Here is a 23371-nt window from a genome sequence, read left to right on the forward strand (position 1 = left end):
TTTTCAATAGTGAAATTAAAGCCCAGAAATATTATTTATTCAAGAACACAACAAATTATTAGCAGAAAAAAGTTATGTGCAAGAGGTAAACTATTTTCTGATATAAAGCTTAAATCCTAAAATATAAAAATTAGCCGGGCGTGTTGGCATGCACCTGTAATCCCAGCTACTCAGGAGGCTGAAGCAGGACAGCTGATTGAACCCAAGAGGTGGAGGTTGCAGTGAGCCGCCAGCCTCCAGCCTGGGTGACAGAGCAGGACTCTGTCGCCAAAAAAAAAAAAAGAAGAAGAAGAAATAAAGGTGGGGAGATGACATGCTACACTGAAATTGATGTTTTAAATCATAGGGACAAATACCAAAATTTACCAGCCAACAGCCCAATTTTCTTTTAGTGAAAAGTACCCCCTATATAGCTAGTCTTTTTTTTTTTTTTGAGACGGAGTCTCGTTCTGTCCCCCAGGCTGGAGTGCTGTGGCCAGATCTTAGCTCACTGCAAGCTCCGCCTCCCGGGTTCACAACATTCTCCTGCCTCAGCCTCCCGGGTAGCTGGGACTACAGGCGCCCGCCACCTCGCCCGGCTAGTTTTTTGTAGTTTTTAGTAAGAGACGGGGTTTCACCGTGTTAGCCAGGATGGTCTCGATCTCCTGACCTCGTGATCCGCCCGTCTCGGCCTCCCAAAGTGCTGGGATTACAGGCTTGAGCCACCGTGCCCGGCCAGTCATTTTTTTTAAATCTCAGTTAACATGGAAATACTTTTAGCCAACTGTTTTCAATTACATATACTGTGATGTCCCTTTATTTTTCTACATTCTCAATACCAGTCAACACTAAATAAACAATACTACTCAATTTCAGGAGTACGTAATTATCCCTCAAATGTTGCCTAACAATGTTTCCTCTAGGGTCCTCTGTGTGCAAATTCCTACTTTATATATGAAGCACGTTTAAGATCTCAAAATGTGTTGAGGCTATTTCTACTACAAGAATCGCAATTCACAATCCAGCATGACAGGGGACAAAGTCCAACAGTACTGTAGGCTTCCTATTAAAAAATACTCATACTAAAATAAGCGTCACAAACAGTTCAATTGCTCAAACCACTCAATAATGAATAGCACTGAAAAATAACCACACAAAAGCAATTATTTTAAGAATCAAAAGATCTTAACCCAATTATAAAATGTAGTTTAAAAGATCATCTTTTAACATCAAGATCAGAATGGTGAAGACACTATTTCTATTTTAATGACATAACTCAATTTTTGTTTTATGTTAGATTACTTTTCAAATCTCATTTACCATTTTGATCCTAAAGCATATGAAACAGATTTACAAAGGAAAAGCATGTACTATTCATATTCAGTTCAACCCAACCTATCATACCTTTTGTGCTGGGAATTATAGATCTTGAGTAGAAAAAAAGGTAAAATTATGATGTACACTGGAACTAAAATAAATGACTCTATATTAAAGATTCAATTGAGGAGTAATGTAGGAATGGGGAAAGGAGAAAGACTAAATTCTCATCTTCTATAGTATGAATTCAAGAGAAGACTAAAATCTCTCTCTCTCTCTCTCTCTCACACACACACACACACGATATAAAGAACAGCAGAAAAAAACATGCTATTAATAAATTTACATGTAAAATGCCACAACAAACAGTTGGAAATGTTATTTCAGGGGAGCAACTCAAAGAAGAGAGATGGAATTTAACTTGAATTGCCAGGGAAGACAGAGTGGGTGGGAAAGAGAGAATATGAGCAAAGAGAAAATGAGTTTAGACTAAGCTAGAATTGTGAAGGGTAACTGGGTGGATAAAATGGCTCCTGCTGGGGAGCAGAAACGCTAGACAACGCTTGGGCAATTCCTACACAACTGACACACATTATGTTCTTCTGTTGGACAGTGCTTCACCAAAAGTAGTTTAACCAAAGTATATACAAGGGCAGAGTGACTGGAGACAAAAGAAACTATAAGTCAAGAGACGCAGGTAGAAGACAACAACAACAGACCTGACATTCTATCAAGGAGGCAGCGCCACCGTTTCCGTAATATTTAGTATTTTAATTTAGCACTCAGTTTTCCATGATTTTTTTTTTCTTTTCTTTCGAGATGGAGTTTCACTCTTGTTGCCCAGGCTGGAGTGCAACGGTGCGATCTCGGCTCACTGCAACCTCCGCCTCCTGGGTTCAAGTGATTCTTCTGCCTCAGCCTCCTCAGTAGCTAGGATTACAGGCATGCACCACCATACCCAGCTAATTTTGTATTTTTAGTACAGTTGGAGTTTCTCCATGTTGGTCAGGTTGGTCTCAAACTCCCGACCTCAAGTGATCTGCCTGTCTCAGCCTCCCAAAGTGGTAGGATTACAAGCATGAGCCACTGTGCCTGGCCTATGATATTCTTTAACCATAAATATCAAGCTATTATACTTCAATCTTATACAACTGTTAATAAAATCCTAAATGAAGCATGCAGCCACACTTAACAGACAGATTCTGAGAGACAGATCTAATAATTTCTACAAACCATACTTAAAAGCTTTATTTTTATAATATCCTTTAACACTCCACAACAAATAGTTATACTGTTATAATATACATTACGCATTTTCAAAAATTTTTCCTTTGACTCCATAAAAGGATAGCAACAGAACCACAATACTAGTAAATACCATATTTTCAAATTCATACCAAAATCATGGTGATTTCAAACATTTGGCAAGACTACTTCTTTAAAATTAGAAAATAGCTGATGTCATTATTTTACGGGTAAAATCAGTATACGATATGACATTTCTTATACTGCCCTTATGTAGAAAGATTTATAGTGGAAATACCTACCTTATTTAATGTAAATTGTGTAAACAAAAACTGATTCATAAATATTTGGCAAGCTTCCTCTAGTACAAGAAATTACCAAAATCATAAAAAATTATCCTTAATTTTTTCTAAATATTACTACCACCAGTTTCACTAATAATGGCAAATAGCTACCATTACACAATAACCAGATGTTAGGTTCTGTATTAGCTACTTCATTTATGCTATCTTCTTCAATCCCATAAGATTCATCTACAAAAAAGGCAAGCTTAAGGTGAGTAATTTTAAGTTTAATAGAATTTATGTATATAATCTTTTTTATTAACATTTTAAATTGCTTCATTAAACTAATGAGGAAAAAAATGTTAGAAAACAATGTGTAAAGTCAACCAAAAGCAACAGTATGAAACTGTATTCTTAAGCATCTTTTCAGAAATGAATACTCTTGTTGAAAGAGAAATGTTCTGAAATCTAACTCTAATCTGTAATGCTTTCCCCCGGTGCCAAGTTGCTACGCAGATGTCACAGTCAGAAAATTTTAGCAAGTGTGATCACACTTTTCACAGAAAGGAGCCCATTTACTAACAGCACACTACGAATCAAACAGGCAGCCACCCCTCAATCGCCTCCATTCCCCTTACAATCATATCATCTGCCTTTCCCAGCCTTGTTTGCTCACCTCCCAGACCTTTCTTCCCCTTACTGGTCTGTCTCATTTCTCATCATCCTACCTCATTCTGCAAAAAAAGTTCATAAGGGCTGTTAAGAAACATTTGTATAGAACACTAAAAGTGCATCAGGAAAAGGTTTTATATAAATGTTAACTCAAAATATATAATAAAGATCTTTTATGTCTATACATTTTTTAAAAGATGATACCCTCCTTGACAAAGGATGGTACGCAAAGTTTTACATCCTAAAATACATATCAGGTTCCCCTCCCAGTAGTACAAACTAGTTCCTTCCACTCCAACATGACACTCCCTTTAAAAAAATAACTATAAATTCTGAAGAAGATATTAAAAACTGCAAAAACCTGAGATACCAAACGTAGGCAGATGCTGGGGAAGGGGCAAGAGTTTACCACCAGAAGGAGGAAATGGCACTGAATCAATCATCCTCATTCTCATGACAGTTGTCCACCTACCCCTCCACCCTCCTTTTTAAACAGTTTGTAGCATAGGGCAGACTGAACCACAATAGCTAAAACTGACAGAAACCCCACCTTGAGTCTTAATGGCGAAGAACTAGAGGACTGAGTTAAAGAGCCCACCGCTGCTAGAACAGAAATTCTGGAAAGAAGAGAATCAGAGACACAAACTCTGCCCAAATCTCTGGCCAACTCCTAAATTACTGCATGGTGCAGGCTCTCAACAGCCTGGGAAGGCTAAAACAGTGGTTTTCAACCAGGGCTGACTAGCCCTTCCAAGGAACATCTGGAACTATCTGGAGACATTTTGGGTTGTCACGACTGAGGGAAGAGGGTGTGACTGGCATCAAGTAGGGAGAGATCAGGGATGCTGCTGAACATTCTACAATGCACAGGACAGCTCTCACCACAATTATCCACCCCATGAGTCAACAGTGCCAAGGCTGAGAAACCCTGGGATAAAAGAAGCTCACCACAAAAGAGACAATAGTCTAGAGTCTGAATTCAGTCAAAGTTAACTCCTTGTGAAGCAAGAGGGGAGGGGAGGGGAGGGGAGTGGAGGGGAGGTGAAGGGAAGGGAGGGGAGGAGAGGGGAGGGCAGGGCAAGGCAGGGGAGGGCAGGACACGGAAGGGGAGGGGAGGACCAAAATTCAGCCAAAGTTAACTCCTTGCTTAAAAAAGAAAAAAAAAAAAAGGCCAAATTAACAATGTTCAAACATAACAGAATCCAGAGTCTCCACACTATATCAATGTTCAGAATATAATTCAAAATTATTCAACATATGAAAAAAACAAGAAAAATCTAACCCATATTCAAGAGAAAACAAAACCAACGGAGAAAATCCAAACTTTTTTAGTAGCAAAAATCTGTAAGCAATTATTGTAAGTAGCTTAAGGATATAAAGGAAAAGTGTTCACAATGAATAAACAAATACAAAATGACAGCTGAGAAATGGAAATGATAAAAACGGTCCAATGGAAATTATGGAACTGAAAATGACAATATCAAAAATAAAATGTTCACTTTCCAGTTATTTAAATCTTTCAAAATCTGCCTTCTTTTATGTCCACACCATAGTAATGTTCACTAAATTCTTTTCTATAAAGATGGTATCTCACTGTGTTGCCCAGGCTGGACTTGAACTCCTGAACTCCTGGACTCAAGCAATCCTCCCACCTCAGTCTCCATGGTATATGCATATAGCTAGGACTATATGCGCATACAGCTAGGACTATATGCATATGCCACAGCATCCGGCGATTTTCACTAAATCTTGACTATAATTACATAAACCAGAAACTAAATGGAAATGAAAAGGATGATATCATCTAAACAACCATTTGATATTATTAAACCAATGAGTTCAGTCTGAAAACATACCATAAGTATCCTTTTAGGATTAATAATACAGGTGGCAGAAATATATGGTAGACTGTAACAGGAATTCATAAGTACTAATCTCAAGATTCTTAAACTTTTAAGCCACACTGGAAAATCAATTTATACTTAGTACAGCTAAAATTTTCCAAATTAAAATTAAGACAACATTTCCCTCTCGCTTACACAGATGAACTGTTTTCTCATTTTGTAAATACAAAATAAATGTGGAAATGAAAAAATATAGTAATAGCATAAAAATAGGAGCACTCATTTCCTTCAGACAAATCTGTTTTTAACTTGCCATAAAATTCCCCCCATGTTACTGAGATGCCATGAAAAAGGAATGGAAACAACCTTCCAGGCATATTCATTTTTACACTTTCTCTAAATTCTAAGATACTTCAACAAAGTATGCCGAATTTAGCTACATTTACAAAGCAGAGGATAAAACATTCCTTTTTAAAATGTAGTCAACTTCTAGAGTAATCCATTTCATTAATCTGTAAGAATGATCTAGTTGATATACTGCAATATCATTCTATGGTACTTAGGCTCAGTCTATTATTTGGTCAGAAAAACATAACAGGAACAACATCCTAAATGTGGCTGAGATATGAGTAAACTGAACAGTACTTCCCTCATGCTACCAAAAGGTTAAACTTTGAACCTTTATTTATACATGCTCTGAAGCTTCAACTGACTTTCTTTCCAACAGGGAAAGTGGCTTTTGGCTAAAACACCCTAAGCAAAGGTGAAAAGGTGGTCACCTCTGTAATAAAAACTGAAATTAACACCTCAACTCCCATTTGGTACCTACAATTTCCCCTCCCATTTCTTAATCTGACTATGAATATCGTTACTCGAGTTAACACAATCCCTCCCTCTCTACAAACATGTTCTTTTAAAATTTTCCAACTTTTGGGAAGAATGGCATCAAATCTCCAGCATTGTTGAATACAGGAGTTACTTTCTGCTTATAGCAGAAGTAAATACAATGAAGGCAACATGCCCTAAGTGGTAGAGGGAAAAAAAAAAAAACAAAAGATATGGATATATACAGAGACATACATGGATAAGACATGTCCAGACTTCACCAAATTCACTTCACTTAGAGGATTAGAGAATCTGAAAGCTAAAGGACAATTTAGAAATAAATGCTAAAACTGAAGTCCCAAGGGATTCACTAAGTCCCACAAGGTCAAATAGTTAATGGAAAATCATCTATATTTCTGGATGAATGGTCTACTGAACAAGGAGAGATTTGTTTCGGGCTTGGTTTCAGTTATCTAGCAGGAATTTAAAAAGGAATTACAATAATGGTATTCTCTCAGTCTCTCCAGTATATTAAAAAACAAGGTATAGGTCAGGTGTCATGGCTGACGCCTGTAATCCCAACACTTTGGGAAGCCAAGGCAGGTGGATCACCTGAGGTCAGGAGTTCGAGACCAGCCTGGCCAACAAGGTGAAATCCCATCTCTACTGAAAATACAAAATTAGCCAGGCATGGTGGTGCATGCCTGTGATCCCAGCTACTTGGAAGGCTGAGGCAGGAGAATTGCTTGAACCTGGGGGATGCTGCAGTGAGCTGACATCGTCTGGGCGACAGAGCGGAACTCTCTCAAATAAAAAAAAAAAAGAATTAAAAAACAAGGTATATCTTTTACTATAAAGAAGAATTTTAAAACCAGGTATATCTTTTACTATAAAAAAGAATTTTAAAAACAAGGTATGTCTTTTACTATAAGGTATTTTCAATCATTCTTGAAAATAGCATATATTTAAATATATTTTACTTTAAAGTGTAAAAATCAGTAATTAATGTTGACATATACTGTTTAGACCACTAAGAGCACAAGTGAAAAATAAAAACTAACAGTCATAACTTCTTTTAAGGTATTAAGAAAAAAAGAAAAAACTAGAAGAGTTAGCTAGAAGGCAAATACTGTATTTAACTATCATTACCTCTGGCTGAAGTGGTCTTTCAATTTAACATTCCCCTATATATGTTTATGAAACTACAGAGCAAAGTACCTGGTACATGGAAAATACTTTTAAAAATTATAGCTACTACTATTAAGCTTTAACACAAGCCCTTATTAAGTGTTTGTCTGCTTCCTTCCTGGAATCAACAGTTTTGTGTTTTGCAGCTACTTGAAAAAATATGGCAAGAGCTCTACATTCAGTATCTTCACTTCAACTCCCATTTATAATGCAAGCTGCTGCAATCGGAATTTCACCACTTGAAACTGCCCATGTTATAGTCACCATGACTACATAATTACCAAATCTAATAGTCTTTATAGTACATGTTTTACATGCCTCTATGGCAGACACAGGTGATCAACCTTGAAAACTTTAAAATTCCATGGTTCTGGTAACGCCAGTCTCTCTTGGTTCTCATTTCCAGTTGACTCTTCAGTCTCCTTTATGTATTCTTATTCCTCTACCCATTCTACAAATGTTGACGATTGCCAAGACTCTAACTTCATCCCTCTTCTCACTTTTCACACAATCCCCAAATACATTCAAATGGTAGAATACTGTAACTCCCTAGATAGACTCATAGAAAATGACTAAATATTTTACAGAGCTACAAGAAAAAAAGCTGTAAAACTACTACGCATGATTACATAAGTCCAAATTGTCCCATTAATATTTATCTATGGATTTCCCATCAGCAAGCCCTTGTTAACAGATAGGCACCACATGTGCAAAGTAAATTTATGAGGAATAGAGAAAAAATTATAAATAGCTACTGTTCTCATTTTTCTAGACACTACAAAGAGGCTTGCTTTACCGTTCACATTTGAAGTGTCTGCTCACCTTCTAGACTAGGGATCCATTCAATGCCTTCTTATCTGGGCGTCTCTACAAGCTAAATAACACAGATGACTGGGCTAGAATAGAGTTTGGGGAGAAAGAGGAGGATGGAGAGAAGGCATACCACTCAAGAGCAGGGCAGGTTTGCCCATGAGTCAGTGATAGCAAATTAATTCAGAAAATGGAGTACCAGGTTGTTATCTGTGAGGAGATAAAGGGGAGGATAAGAAAGGAAAGGAAACGAAAGTTTCAAAATGCTAAATATGGTTCTCCTGCATCAAAACATTTCTGGTATGAGCTAATAATGTATTGCTACACAAAATACACGCTTTGCTATTAAACCAAAAAATGTATTTACATTTCTTAAATATGTACGTTAGGTAATGTAAGAAAATAAAAAAGAAGTTTCAAAAAGTCCAGAGTTAAGAGGAGAAAAGACAAAAACCATACAGTAATATACTTTCAGGGTGTATGGGTATATATGTGGTGGGGGTGTATGTGCACATGTGCTATCAGCACATACAAAAGTAATTAGAATATTTGAAAACATGTGATGCTCTCTGGAGTTATCACCCAAGAGCAGAGTAGGTTTGCCCAAGAGTCAGTGACAGCAAACTAACCCAGAAAAATGAATTAGCAAGTTGCTATTCTTGTTAACTTAGCTTCTGTATACCTGATACCAAAAAAGATCAAAGGCCCACTGTTATTAAAGGCAATAAACTATTTGCTAAAAATGACATTCAAAGACTAAAGTGTATAGATTTCAAATTCTCCAGTAAGAAATGTGGATTGAAATTAAATGAGAAAACAAATGCCTTCCCAATAGAGAGAACCTGCATGATTGGAATAATTTCCAAATGATTTTAAAAGAATTTATTTTTCACTGGTTTGTTTTAGAACATATTCTGAATGCAAAAGCTTTTTTTCAAGTTCAAGATAGATCTCAGAAAACAAAAATTTTGTAGGTTTGATTTTAGTTCGTCATCACTCTTGAGGGCAAACCCAAAGCTGTCTTTTCTACTTAATCTTTTTCCAAGGATATGAATAACAAAAGATGTCAATATAGAGAAAAAATTATATTGAATGAATTTCTATGTTTCTAAAACTACCTAATCAAATACATATATTTAATATATAATATGTAAATAATCTATTTTAGAATTCTCATGAACATCAACTCATATCAAACACAAGAACTCTTTTAGGAGTCCATTAGTAAATGAAATCATAGCACATAGCACAAGAACTTTAAAGGAGTACAGAAAGAAATTATAGCACAAAAAATCATATGCTATTATTCCAACAGGGAGAACTCATTCATCAGTATTTTTTTTCACCATGATTAGAATATCTAAAATATGCAGTATGACAAATCAGTAATATTAATAATCAGTAATGCTAGTAATCCTAGCAAACAGATACTATATCTATATAGCATATATATCATATATACTATATGCTAGGATTATAGGTATTATATATAGATACTATATGCTAGCATTACACTATACTTAGAAATAAGAGCTTTTCTAAAATGTAAATTTGTACATTTAATTTGTTTAGCAGTGGGCAACAGGTTTTCCTCTCCATTAGTCACTAAACAGATCTGTTCCAATGTACCAAAAAAGACACAATTAAACTTAAGAAAAATTAATTTAATTCATTTCTACTTTCTCTCAACTAAATTATAAACTGCCACATAAATCATCTAATTTAATCTTCACTATAATCCTCTTAAGACATTATGATTTTCAACTCAATAACAATCAAAGTTCAGCTGAGATAAACAGTTTGTCCAAAATCTAACTTGCAAGTGGAAGAATAAGATGTGAACCCAATTCTCTTCTAATGCTAAATGCTCTGCTCCACAGCATGACTGTCCATTTAAAACTGTCCATCTCAGACATGACTACTGAGATCCTATTTCAACATCTACCAAGAGGCTCTATTTCCCACTCAGAGAATAAAAGAAGGAAAAGGTCATCATACCTAATAAAGTTTTATTAAAGCAAATGCCAATTTTTAAATTCATCTTTGGTTTAAATTTTCTAATTGTTAAGCTTTTCTGAAATACTATTTCAAAATAATTTACATTTCTGCACTGTAGGAGAACAAAGTCCCATATTCAATCATGAATATAAAGTCTAAAATTCATTCAATCACAGTGCTCAGATATCAGCAGCCTCCCATTTACATTGAATCAAATTCCCGAATACATTACATGCATTATTTACACCAGGCTTGCTAAAGTTATGAAGATTTTTGGAGCCTAAATGAGTATAAAGATATACAAACTCTATATAAAACTGGCTGATAACTATATTTGACTTTTTAACATTATTTTTTACTATTAACATATGAATTGCTACTCCTTCAATCCCTATTTTGTATCTACATTTCCTCTTCATCCCCAGTGGCTGTCAAATCATCCTGTATTTTATGATCTAAAGATATTTTATGACTAGCTCAGTTAACTCACCAGTGACACAATCTATGCTAGGCATGGACAGATGCACTCAGAATGATAAAGAAGGTCACTGGACTAAAGCACTCCATATTTAACTCCACAGAGTCTTAAACACCTCAGAAAATTTAAATTTAAGTCCTCTGTAAATTTAAGGAGAATGCTAAGATTAAAAGTAAAAACCAAAGGCCAGGTATAAGGGCTCACACTTGTAATTCCCAGAACTTTGGGAGGCCCAGGTGGGCGGACTGCTTTGAGCTCAGGAGTTCAAGACCAGCCTGGTCAACATGGCAAAACCCTATCTTTACAAAAAATTTAAAAATGAGCTGGGTATGGTGGTGTGGGCCTACAGTCCCAGCTACTTGGGAGGCTGAGGTGGGAGGATCACTTGAACCCAGGAGACAGAGGTTGCAGTGAGCTGAGATCACGCCACTGGTACTCCTGCCTGGGTAACAAAGCAAGACCTTGTCTCAAAACAAAATAAAAAGTAAAAATAAATAAAAGTAAAAACCCATGGAACACATTAGTTAAGCCGAATCAATATACATATACATATAAGGAAAAAAAATCCCATTTCATCAAAGTATCTGTAAACAGAATCAAACTTTCACACACCCATACACATTGCTACTTTTTAAAGGATTCTGAATGTACTGAAAAGCAAAAATGCTTCAAAAAAGTTTATGGTGATTTGACAAAGAAAACTTCCGGCCCCTAATTTATCTGCTTTGAAAATTTTCATAAATCATATTTGGTTAATGAGAAGATTCCACAACCATTTCATTAAAGATTTAAGGCAGACAGGTTGAGTGAGAAGACTACTAATTAAGTCTCTGCTAGAAACTAGGAAAGTTAAGCAAGCAAAGGTTCCTAATGAGGCAGGAGTTTCCAGATGAAATTTTGCAACCAAAAAAAAAGGCCTAATCTTAAAACTACTATGTAAGGCTTACGGGCTCTAATCTGCACCCAGTACCTGGGACACTTAGGGCAAGTACACTGATAATAAAACAGAATCTAAATTGAATACCATGCTCATCAATAATGAATATCCACCATCAACTTATGATTCCAACTACGTGTATGCTACATTCAGAGGTAGCCAAAGTAAATTTTAAATTTTGAGGGCTCTGTTTTCAGCTTCTGGTGTGACTGATCTAAAATTCCATGTCTGTATAGTATCAAGGACTGCATTTAAACACACACACGATGGCTAAAAGTTTAGGACTGTTTAGGAAAGTAATTCACAGTTCTGGTTTTATAATCGTCAAGGATGTGTTGATCTTCTTTAAGGGGCACCAACGAATTCCACCATGTCTTCACTGTATTTAAACTTATGCCATATAACACTTTTAAAAAATTAATGATGAGGCCAGGCGCAATGGCTCACACCTATAATCCCAGCAGTTTGGGAGGCCAAGGCGGGCGGATGGCTTGAGCTCAGGAGTTCGAGCTAAGCCTGGGCAACACAGCAAAATCCCATCTCTATCAAAAATACAAAAAATTAGCCAGGTGTGGTGGCACACACCTGTGGTCGCAACTACTTGGGAGGTTGAGATGGGAGGATCACCTGAGCCTGAGAAGTTGAGGATGCAGTGAGCAAGATGGTGCCACTGTACTCCAGCCTGGGTGACAGAGTAAGACCTGGCCTCAAAAAAAAAGTCAAAGATGAGGAAGGAAAATGGAAAATAACAAAACAGATTATTTCAATTCCAAATAGTATAGTAATATGTGTTTGAACATGAGTATATTGGCAATCACCTTTTTAATCAATCTTCAATATTGAATATAAATTTAATAATATAGTATTTAAGAACACTGTGATCCAGGAATCTATTTGAGTATATCTAAACTACTAACATTATTAGGAAATAAATAAAATCAATAAGCTGTTCTCCCACCCACAAGGCCAAAGAAACCAAAAAGCCAAGAGCATTCTAAAGGCTCACCTTTTGTTGACTGGCTTCTCATCCTTTTCATAGGGTCGGACAAACCATTTCCCAATCCTAACGAAGTTCTTATCCATTAGGCACCTAAAATAATGACATCAAGAATTACTTTTATAGTATCAACAACAAATTAGTAAGTCGCTGAAGCAATACACCAGATGAGATACATCACCAAAAATAAAAACACCACCAATTAAACTATCAAAATGTTGTATCGCTTAAAAGTTTTACGTTATACTTCCCAAAAGAACTCTCGGACACTGGGCATAGAATCTTATGCCCATGTAAAAAGAAAAATGTAAACGCAAGTAAGCAAAATAAATTGATGTATTTCTAAAACATCTTATACTTCTGAATTACTTCAAATAAAATCACACTTCTGCATAATTTCAATTCTTGCATCATCAAGAATGTTAGGAATATAGCATTCCTTAAGAGAACTTCAGAGATATTCGTCCAAGCCACCGACACCCATCTTCCAAGTTTTTTTTTGTTTTTTTTTTGTTTTTTTTTTTTGAGACAGAGTCTCTGTTGCCTAGACTGGAGGGCAGTGGTGCAATCTTGGCTCACTGCAGCTGCCACCTCCCAGGTTCACGTAATTCTCCTGTCTCAATCTCCCAGGTAGCTGGGATTATGGGTGTGCACCACCATGCCTGGCTAATTTTTGTACTTTTAATAGAGATGGGGTCTCTATTAAATGTTGAGCCAGGCTGGTCTCGTACTCCTGGCCTTAAGTGATCCACCCACCTCGGCCTCCCAAAGTGCTGGGATTACAGGTGTGAGCCACTGTGCCCAGCCCATCTGGCAAGTTTTAATGCTGGTTTTTTTATTTTTTGGCTTGGCATGTGATAGGCAATGCTTTTTATGTGACAGGGATCTCAGTGACAAAAATACAGCACAGCTTTATCTTAGGTATTTTCTTTTTGTAGGCACAATAAAGCACTTGATTATGGCTTTGCGAGAAACAAGGAATTGCAATTGTGTCTTCTATAATGAATATTTGCTCTACTCATATACAAGCTGTGGCCCACTTCTCTATGTCATTTTAACATCAAATAACAAGGTATTCTAACATGTATTTTTGAAGACATGTTAAATGGCAAGTGAACCCAATTCTTCTAACAATAATACACACAATTCAGCTGAACTGACAACAATATAGAGAGTTATGACCAAGTTCACTCATGTACAGGCAAATAACAACTATACCTTAACTGTCACCTGGCCAACGGTGGATGTTATGGACTGTAAGGAGTATAACTGATTTTAAAAACATAAAAATGAGTCTGGGTGTGGTGGCTCATGCCTGTAATCCCAGCACTTTGGGAAGCCGAAGCAGGCGGATCACCTGAGGTCAGGAGTTCGAGAACAACCTGGCTAACATGGTGAAACCCCATTTCTACTAAAAATGCAAAAAATTAGCTGGGCGTGGCTGTGCACACCTATAATCCCAGCTACTCGGGAGGCTGAGGCAGGAGAATCACTTGAACCCAGGAGGCAGAGGTTGCAGTGATCTGAGATCACGCCATTGCACTCCAGCCTGGGCAACAAAAGAGAAACTCCATCTCAAAATAAATAAATAAATAAAAATATAAAAAATGGGGGGACATGGGGGAAATGTGTATACTTGGAACTAGTGAAATACAGTTATTTCTAACAGTATTCAACGAAATTCTACATATTTTGTAAGAAAAGATGTCAGAAGACTGAATGTGATTCTTCTATATAAGGTTCTACCTACCAGCAAGAGTTATATAGCAATTCTTTACTTCATATTGAGGCAATTCTGCACATGGCTTTTGCCTCTGTAATTTCCATACCATCAAGGAGGATGGAAACAATTCAAGCCCTCACCCAACTCATTACAGGTTAGATGGGTTAGTAAATGGTAATAGTTTCTGATGATCACAATGGAACTCCTTTTGGGCACAGTAAATTTGGAGAATCAATGTACCAAAAAGTCACTGGGCTCAATTGGTTTTACTTTGAAAATAAATTTCTACTGCAATCTTCATTGTTCACAATGAAGAAAATCATTTTCAGAGTAACCAAATATGTTTTCCTAAGCTTATAAGTTAAAAAAAAAATGCTTTTTAGGGGTAAAGGCTGTGACTTCATTAAATTTAGAATAGGAAATATGGCACACCCACCCAAGGAGGAAGTACTCAAGAAGCAAAACTGAAAAAGTATCTCCACAGTTTATTCACTAGCTAACAGACTTAATTATATTTTTTATTAGAGTACATATAAACCTATTTCCACTAGAACTCTAGTGTTTGATACCAAGTTTCTGCAATAATATTATCAATAACTGCTACCAGAATCACTATACCACCACTACCTGGTTGATTACCAGGCACAGTATATCATTCAATTCTCGTAATAGTAATAAAAGATGGGTGTTACAATGGCAATTTTTATAGATGAAGAAGCTGAGGCACAGTGAGAATGTCATCCAGATAATAAACAGCAAAGTTGCACACAAGCCCAGGTATACCTGATCACAGAGCCAGGACATCTAATAATTAGCATACACCAACTCTCATGCTGTCACATTTTCCCAATTCTTTCCTTATTTCTGAAGTCCAAATGTACCTTGTAAATTATAGGTCTATTTAATGTGATAATGTTTCTTTATTCTCCAAAAGCCATTGTTAAATTGAAGGTGTATCTTAAAATTGATAATGCTACGAATAAAAGCAATAGGGCACGTAACAGGTATGGCATCACATCAAACATTGAACAGTCTTCCAGTAACACACATCCTCACTTAGAAAATACTGTTTTTAAAAATATTTATTTCCTCATATTATGTCTTGAAGGTCAGAATTCAAAAGAACCATTTATCCAATAACAAATCATAAATTTACAGTGTACAGAAAGAAAAATCCAAGGCTATAGACAGTATAATATGAAATAAAAGCAGATAAAATATCTGTGACTAAAGAGAACAATGTGTGAAAGTTTATCTGCTCTTCTATCAAATAAATCACAAATTCTATATGCTGACTTCATTCCAGAAAAAAACAAACAAGGTCTGGAAGGTGGAAGAGCAGTGCACAGTCAGGACCACTTAAGGACAAAAGCAAAAGGCAAAAAGGCTGATGAAAACGCTGTCAGAGAGTCCAACACTGTGTGACTAGATCTTGAGTTCCCACTGCAGGTCACATTTCTTCGTCAGGCAATGTCAACAAAAGGTTGTTATACACAAAACAGCCATGGAAAATACTGATGCTTCAATCTGAAAACCATGTGTTTCCAAATGAGAGTCACAAATAACTTACATGATTTTTCATTTGCTAATGAGTTTCCCTGTGATCGATGATTTCCCACACAATGAAAGGAAAACATGACAGCAGAGAATTGCATGAAGTAGTGTTTTCACTCAGTTTTTTAAGTATTGTGGCAGAGACGGGAGATACACACAGAGTCCCTCCAAGATTAGGCAGTATAGAAAGTATTTCCACATGGTTATAGGAAGAGGTGAGAGAGAAGGTGTGCCTTTGCTAAGGAAGACCTAACTGATACATGGGAATAAGTTGACTCAACAGTAGCCTATATAGAGGCACAAAGTCCTTGGTTCTCAAATGTTTTTGGGTCATGGATCTACAGTTTTTTAAAAAATTGGCTGGGCACGGTGGCTCACCCCTGTAATCTCAGCACTTTGGGAGGCCAAGATGGGTGGATCACCTGAGGTCAGGAGTTTGAGACCAGCCTGGCCAACATAGAGAAACCCCGTGTCTACTAAAAATACAAAAATTACCTGGGTGTTGTGGTGGGCACCTGTAATCCCAGCTACTTGGGAGACTGGAGCAAGAGAATCGCTTGAACCCAGGAGGTAGAGACAGCAGTGAGCCAAGATCACACCACTGCACTCTGGCCTGGGTGAAGAGGGAGACTTCGTCTCAAAAAAAAAAAAATATGAATGAGCCAGGCATGGTGGCTCAGCCCTGTAATCCCAGCACTCTGGGGGGCCAAAGTGGAAGAACAGCTTGAGGCCAGGAGTTTGACACCAGACTGGGCAACATAGTGGAACTCTGCATCTACAAAAAACACAAAAATTAGCTGGGTGTGGTCACGCACACCTGTAGTCCCAGCTACTCAGGATTCAGGGAACTGAAGTGGACAGATCACTGGAGCCCAGGAGATCGAGGCTGCAATGAGCTGTGATGGCACCCTTGCGCCCCCGCCAGGGTGACAGAGCGAGGTCCTGCCTCAAAAACAAAACAACAACAAAAATTAATGAAAGTCATTATAAATTCTTTCCTCAGAAAAATGTGTGGAAGAGCAAAACATTGCTCACAATTACATAGGGTTGGTAAACTATGAAGCATGTCCTTGGCTCTGAATTTCTATATTAAATACTACCACTAACGTCTATTAACCCTGCTTTGGCCTGAAATCTCTTTCTTCTCCCTTCTCCTCTAATTTGAATTCTATTCATTCTTTCTGTCCCGGATCAAGCCTGCACACTACTCTAACATCTACAAATCAGCACTTTCACCACTGAGTTGTAATGATTAAGTTCTACAGCTTTATTCCCCGATAAAACTATCAGTTCTTTGGGAGTACAGACGGTGTCTGTCTTATTCACTGACAATATTCAACAAATATTTAACTACCCATTATGTAACATGCTTAAATGTATGCTCTATATTGGGAGGTGCTCAATAAATATATGAGAAATGAATGCCATATACCAAGGAGTATTTTCCTATTCATGTAATGCTGGTATTTTTCTTGTTTATAATCAGTAATCATGGGTAGTCTTGTACAGTTAGTTGAATTTTCTTATGTGTATGTATTCTCGCTAATGCAACATTGGTGTTTGAGGGGAAAAAAATCTACGAATTTCACTTCTTTATAGCCCATCATATCCCACTGAAGATTAAAATCATAGCAGATTCATAGACACTAAAAAATGTTTAGTATGACCAGCACTGCTGCCCAAATGCTTTAATGATATTTTAAAGAACATAATTTGCAAATCTTTTAATGACAGATAATTCTAAGATATAAAAGTTACATCAGAAATATAATTTCCCATTTTTAAACTCTATCAATCTTTGAGGCTCAAAATTTATACTTAACTTCACAAATAAATAAGTCAAGCAGACACGCGACACACTCCATCTGCCAAAAATTGTTTCAAATCAATATCATCACAAATAGTGCTAGGACTATGTATCAACTAACCCTGGTTCTCTACTCAGGAAGTAATCCTAGTCATCATTATTGAGATTTTCTGAATGACTTCACTCTCCAAATATGATATAATGCTCTAAAGTAGTATAATATTATCTGGCAAGATCATTGTGATACCAGATTTACAAAATGGTCTTTAAGCAATAGGAAATTATTTCTGTTCCCAACCCCCGCCACTTCCCCAAAATCACTGTTTCAAAAAGAAAAGAGCTGCTGAAAAATGAAAATGAAATCAGGCTGTGTGTATGTGTGTACCTAATGTTTCTGTGTCATGCCATATGGCTCTGAATAATTAAGCGCAAATGCAGCCTGATTCCAAAGTTGGCACCCCCAAACTCTAATCCCAAAGCCACAGGCAGATCTGACGTAAGATTACAAATGTCACCAGAGCAGCCACAGCCTAGCTCAGGAAGCCATTTCCCAGATGAGACAGTTGGGAGGTATAGAAGGCAGCCCACCACTAGCTCTGTTCTTTTCTGGGCCCTTCAAATTATTTAAGTATGACAGTTTTCATAGATTTCGCTATCATAACTGCAACAAAATTACATCTTCTGTTAATCATGGAGTTACAGGGCAGTTCATATAGAATAATTTTACATTACTTCATACTAGAATATCTCCACCAGCATCAAAGCCTTTTGCTCACCATTCCAACCCAAATCAAATATATATGCAAAGAAGTCTCCTTCCTAGAAACTACAATGCTCCCAAATCCTAACCAAATAAAATAAACCTATGTAATAGAGGGGCTGAAGAAACTTTTCCCAAGTGATCCCTATATTTTCATTTTCTTTTTCTTTTGAGACAGAGTCTGGCTCTGTCATCCAGCCTGGAGTGCAGTGGTGTGATCTCGGCTCACTGCAACCTCTGCCTCCCAGGTTCAAGGGATTCTCCTGCCTCAGCCTCCTGAATAGCTGGGATTACAGACGTGACCCCCTACGCCTGGCTTATTTTTGTATTTGTAGTAGAGACGGGGTTTCGCCATGTTGGTCAGGCTGGTCTTGAACTCCTGACCTCATGATCCACCTGCCTCAGCCTCCCAAAGTGCTAGGAGTAAAGGCCTGAGCCACCGTGCCAGGCGATCCCTACGTTTTCATTACTTTAGGCTACTACTGTGCCCTAGTGGATATAATCTCCTCTTGCCAGGCAAGCCCTATTAATCCCATCCTCTCTAACATGCCTGTCCGGTTAGCCTCTTTCACAGGCCCAGCCTCACCTGAAATGTCTATTCTAATGTAATTCCAAAAACTTTATCTCTCCTCTAGTTTTAAACTTTTAGTGTCTAATCTCATTCTCCAACTACCAAATTACATACTTATTTATTTATGTTTAGAGACAGGGTCTCACTCTTTGCCCAGGGTGGAGTGCTGTGGCAGATCAGAGCTCACTACAGCCTCAAACTCCTGGGCTCAAGCCATCCTCCTGCCTCGGCCCCGCAAATAGCTGGGACTACAAGTGCACGTCACCACAATCAGCTAATTTTTATTTTTTATTTCTTTACTTTTAATTTATTTTTATTTAGAGATGGGGGTCTCACTTTGTCGCCCAGGCTGGTCTCAAACTCCTGGCCTCAAGTAATCCTCCTGACTCAGCCTTCTGAGTAGCTAGGCTTAGAAAGGCACAAGCCGCTGCTCCCAGATCAATTTTTTTTTTTTAATTTAAAGTCTTAATTCCTTCCCTTGACCAAAAAATATTCAATAAATAGCTGATTAGTCTCAGGTTGAATGTTTCTTTCTAGACATTTACAAACAGACATGTGCTTTCAGTCACTTGTGTCTACGATATTTGTACTGTCTCTTTCATTAAAGTATATGCTCCTTAAGTCTAAAGACTCATTCTCCTACTTTCTTTAGAGAAATAAGCTGTTATTTCAATAAAGTTGGTGTTTATTGCTTACTGATGTCTTGCTCGTGTTATCGCAGTATACCCAAGGACTCTCAGTGTTACAGTATTACCTCGCGATTGCCTCAGCTAGGGCGGTACGTCCTACCCTGCTCCAGTGAACATGTAATTCTGAAATCCCTTCACCACCACATCCAAGGCCATTGTTCATTTGCCTTTTTTTTTTTTTTTTGAGATGGAGTTTCACTCTTGTCACCCAGGCTGGAGTGCAATGGCACAATCTCAGCTCACTGCAACCTCCACCTCCCAGGCTCAAGTGATTCTCCTGCCTCAGCCTCCTAAGTAGCTGGGATTACAGGCATGCGCCACCAAACCTAATTTTGCATTTTTAGTAGACAGAGTTTCATCATGTTGGTCAGGCTGGTCTCAAACTCCTGACCTCAGGTGATCCACCTGTCTCGGCCTCCCAAAGTGCTGGGACTACAGGCATGAGCCACGTGCCCGGCCTCATTTGCCCTTTGATAATCACCTCAATTGAATCACCTCTATTACAATAACACAACATATTGAAAGATAGGAAGAGACAAATATAATGCTGTTGTTATCATAATTGTAATTCCAATTTTCCCCACATTATTTTCACTGTATTTTCCAAGTAAAATATCTTAACTCTAAACACTGAATCTTGGCAAACAGAGTGGCTCTGGGCCAAAGGCAATTTTACAGCTGTGTTATAAACTATCATGGGGTAAATACACTAACAATCCACTAGTACAGCAGCACCAGCTCACTGCTCTTAAGAGCCATTATGTTTTACAAGTATCAGATACCCACAGATTAAAGTCTCCCTAAGTAAGTATGGACATGATAAAGCATAACAGCTTCAAAAGACCCAAGTAATCTTCTCTCGTATGCAAAGCAATCATTTGCATTTTAGAGAAAAAGAGCTTTCTATTGAAATTAACATATATTTTATTCTAAAAAGTTAAGAAAATTTAAAGTATACTACTGCACATAATGCCAATTTGACAGCACCGTGTCAGACCTTTTAAGTATTTCTACATAGCTAGAAAAGCAAGACTTTCCTAAGTCCCATATGTGGTACAAATCACTGAAGCAATAAGAAAAACTCTTCAAAAGTTTCTGAACTGCACATATTTTCTGGCTTTTTAAAACCTTTCACCTCCAATATTTTATTTTGATAGAGTTAGGTGAAAAGGATATGGCATATTATGAAAACTTATACTAACTATCCTAACAAAATAACAGCCATTAGGTCTGCAATACTAAAAATGCCAAATGAAGAAACTCTTGAAAAATGACCGCAGATTTTTTCTTCCCCATCATCTATTGATAGCCAAAGTACTTTCCCCTAAGGAGTGTGAGGCAATCTGAACTTAAAATACAAAGTGTAACCTTTGAGAAGTTCATTATAAATACCTAACAAAATTTCCCTAAATTGAAGACTGACGAAGAACAGTCTGAACTGGTGCATTATTAGAAAGGGGGAAAGGATAGAAAGAACTAGAGGGGACTAGCAGAGACTCTACATAAGTAAAAACTACATTAATGGGATTTTATCATTCTGGGCATTTTTCAAACAAAAAAAAGATAAGTGATCATTAAGAAAATAGGAAGCACATTTACTTTCTCAAAAGAGAGGAAAAACAAGAGTAATTGCATGATCTAAAACTATAAAATTCAGAATGTCTAAATACTCTCAGATACTGAAATTCTAACAAATTACAAATAAAAAAATGACAAAAAGAAGTCAATAAGACTCAAAGTTTTAAAAACCAGGTATAAATATAGCCATAGGTATGTTTCAGAAACGTATCTGTTTCAGTAACATAATTGGCCAGCTGTCTGGAAGACAGATTACAGTAACAGAAGGCGAAGATAACTCAATTAAGAAGTATGGTAGATATATTCTTTTCCCAAAAGTATACTATCCCAATGTATATACTATATAAATAAATGCTATCCCTTTCTGTCCCACTGATATCAAGCCTGGCCATGTACTTTCGGTATCTTCCTACTGAAAGATGATACCTTGCCATGCATTAGATTTTAAGCTTGGTGCTGAATGTCTTGGCCAATGAAATGTAAGCAGAAATGGGATATACCATTTCCAAGGAAAAGCATTAATGGGGGACTATGTGCTCCGCCACTGCTCTGTGCTCTCTACCATGGACCCACCAAGTCCTATTCAGGAGGGTGCCCTGTCAACATGAGTTGTGGAGGGAAGACGATATAGTACTATAATCAATTACTCACAATGAACATGAAATAAACCTCTATTGGATGAGCTAGTAAGATCTTGCAGGTCTTCTGTTACTACTGCATAACTGAGCCTAACCTGACTGAATACTTCATAAAACATTTATGGTATCCCGAAGCAGGCCAAAATGAAGAGAATGGGACCAACTGGATGGACATCTGGAAGGCAGGCAAGAAAAGGTGAGGAATTCAACATTATATATTAAGAACCACAAACAGAAAAAGAAAAATTCAGGAGAGTCGAGATATCAAAAAGGCCATCACACGGATGCAGAACTGGTTGCGTTATAAATGATCCCAAAGAACAGAGTTAACAAAGAAATGAAAGTTAGAGAAAGACGGACTTCTGCTCAGTGTAAGACTTTCTAATATTAAGTACTCTTTAAAGATAAAAAGAACTCTTTGGGAAATTGTGCTTAACAAAAAGTATATATCCAGTAAAAAAGATATTATAAGGCCAGGTGCAGTGGCTCACGCCTGTAGTCCCAGCAATGTGGGACGCCGAGGTGGGCAGATCACTTGAGGTCAGGAATTCAAGGCCAGCCTGGCCAACATGGTGATACCCCATCTCTACTGAAAATACAAAAATTAGCCAGGTGTGGTGGTGGGTACCCGTAATCCCAGCTACTGGGGAGGATGAGGCAGGAGAATCGCTTGAAACCGGGAGGCAGAGGTTGCAGTTAGCCAAGATTGCGCGACTGCACTCCAGCCCAGGGAACAGAGCGAGACTATGTCTCAAAAAAAGGGGGGAGGGGGGAAGATACTATAGAAAGGGATTCCAGAATTACTTGGGCAAATGGGATTCCAGAATTAGTTGGGTAAATGGACTATGTGACTTTTAATGTTTGTCTCCAACTCTGAAAAGGTAGTATCAATACTTCTGTTAGCTAATATCAACAACAGTTAACCATTTATTGAGCTCTTAAAATGAGAAAGGTACTGTGCTGAGCCAAAGAACCCCTCCCTCACCATGTTACTGGTGAAGGAACAGGAGCTCAGCAGGCTTTAGTCACTGGCATGTGTCACACACTTAACTGGCAGAACTGAGACCCAAAATATCTCTTATATCTGAAGGAAGTGAAGAAAAGGACTTAAACAAACATGTACCCCGAAAAAGAGACATAAAATTAAAGCTAACTATGTTCTCTTCTGTCTGATATCTTCAGGGAAAATGCTCTTGAGCAAGTAGCAGTGACCTTTTCGGTGTTTTTAACGGACTGATGATGACCCTAGCTAGATATATACAATATAGTTTCAACAAATACTGAAGAGTTACAGGAGAACTGAGTAAGTGAAAGATGAAAATATTTGAAGTCACATTACTATAGAATTTAAAATATTCTACGCAGCATCAATATAAAATTAGCTCGCCACCAATCAATAGCAATGACAAATGAAATTGTATTATTCTGTGAGAAATTTCCTTAATTTCTATAGTAAAATTATTTTTCAATAACTCAC

The 23371-nt window shown here is 37.4% G+C and overlaps 1 protein-coding gene across 1 annotated transcript in view; it reads right to left on the reverse strand.

The window, feature by feature from the left end:
• MED13L (mediator complex subunit 13-like) overlaps positions 1-23371 on the reverse strand; it is a 327824-nt gene that overhangs the window by 128332 nt on the left and 176121 nt on the right. The window contains exon 4 of the mRNA XM_011928703.1: positions 12584-12667. Coding sequence (XP_011784093.1) covers positions 12584-12667 — 84 coding nt within the window. The remainder of the gene's footprint in view (positions 1-12583; positions 12668-23371) is intronic.

Source organism: Colobus angolensis, unplaced genomic scaffold (genome assembly GCF_000951035.1).
Source record: "Colobus angolensis palliatus isolate OR3802 unplaced genomic scaffold, Cang.pa_1.0 Scaffold79, whole genome shotgun sequence".
Lineage (NCBI taxonomy): Eukaryota > Metazoa > Chordata > Mammalia > Primates > Cercopithecidae > Colobus > Colobus angolensis.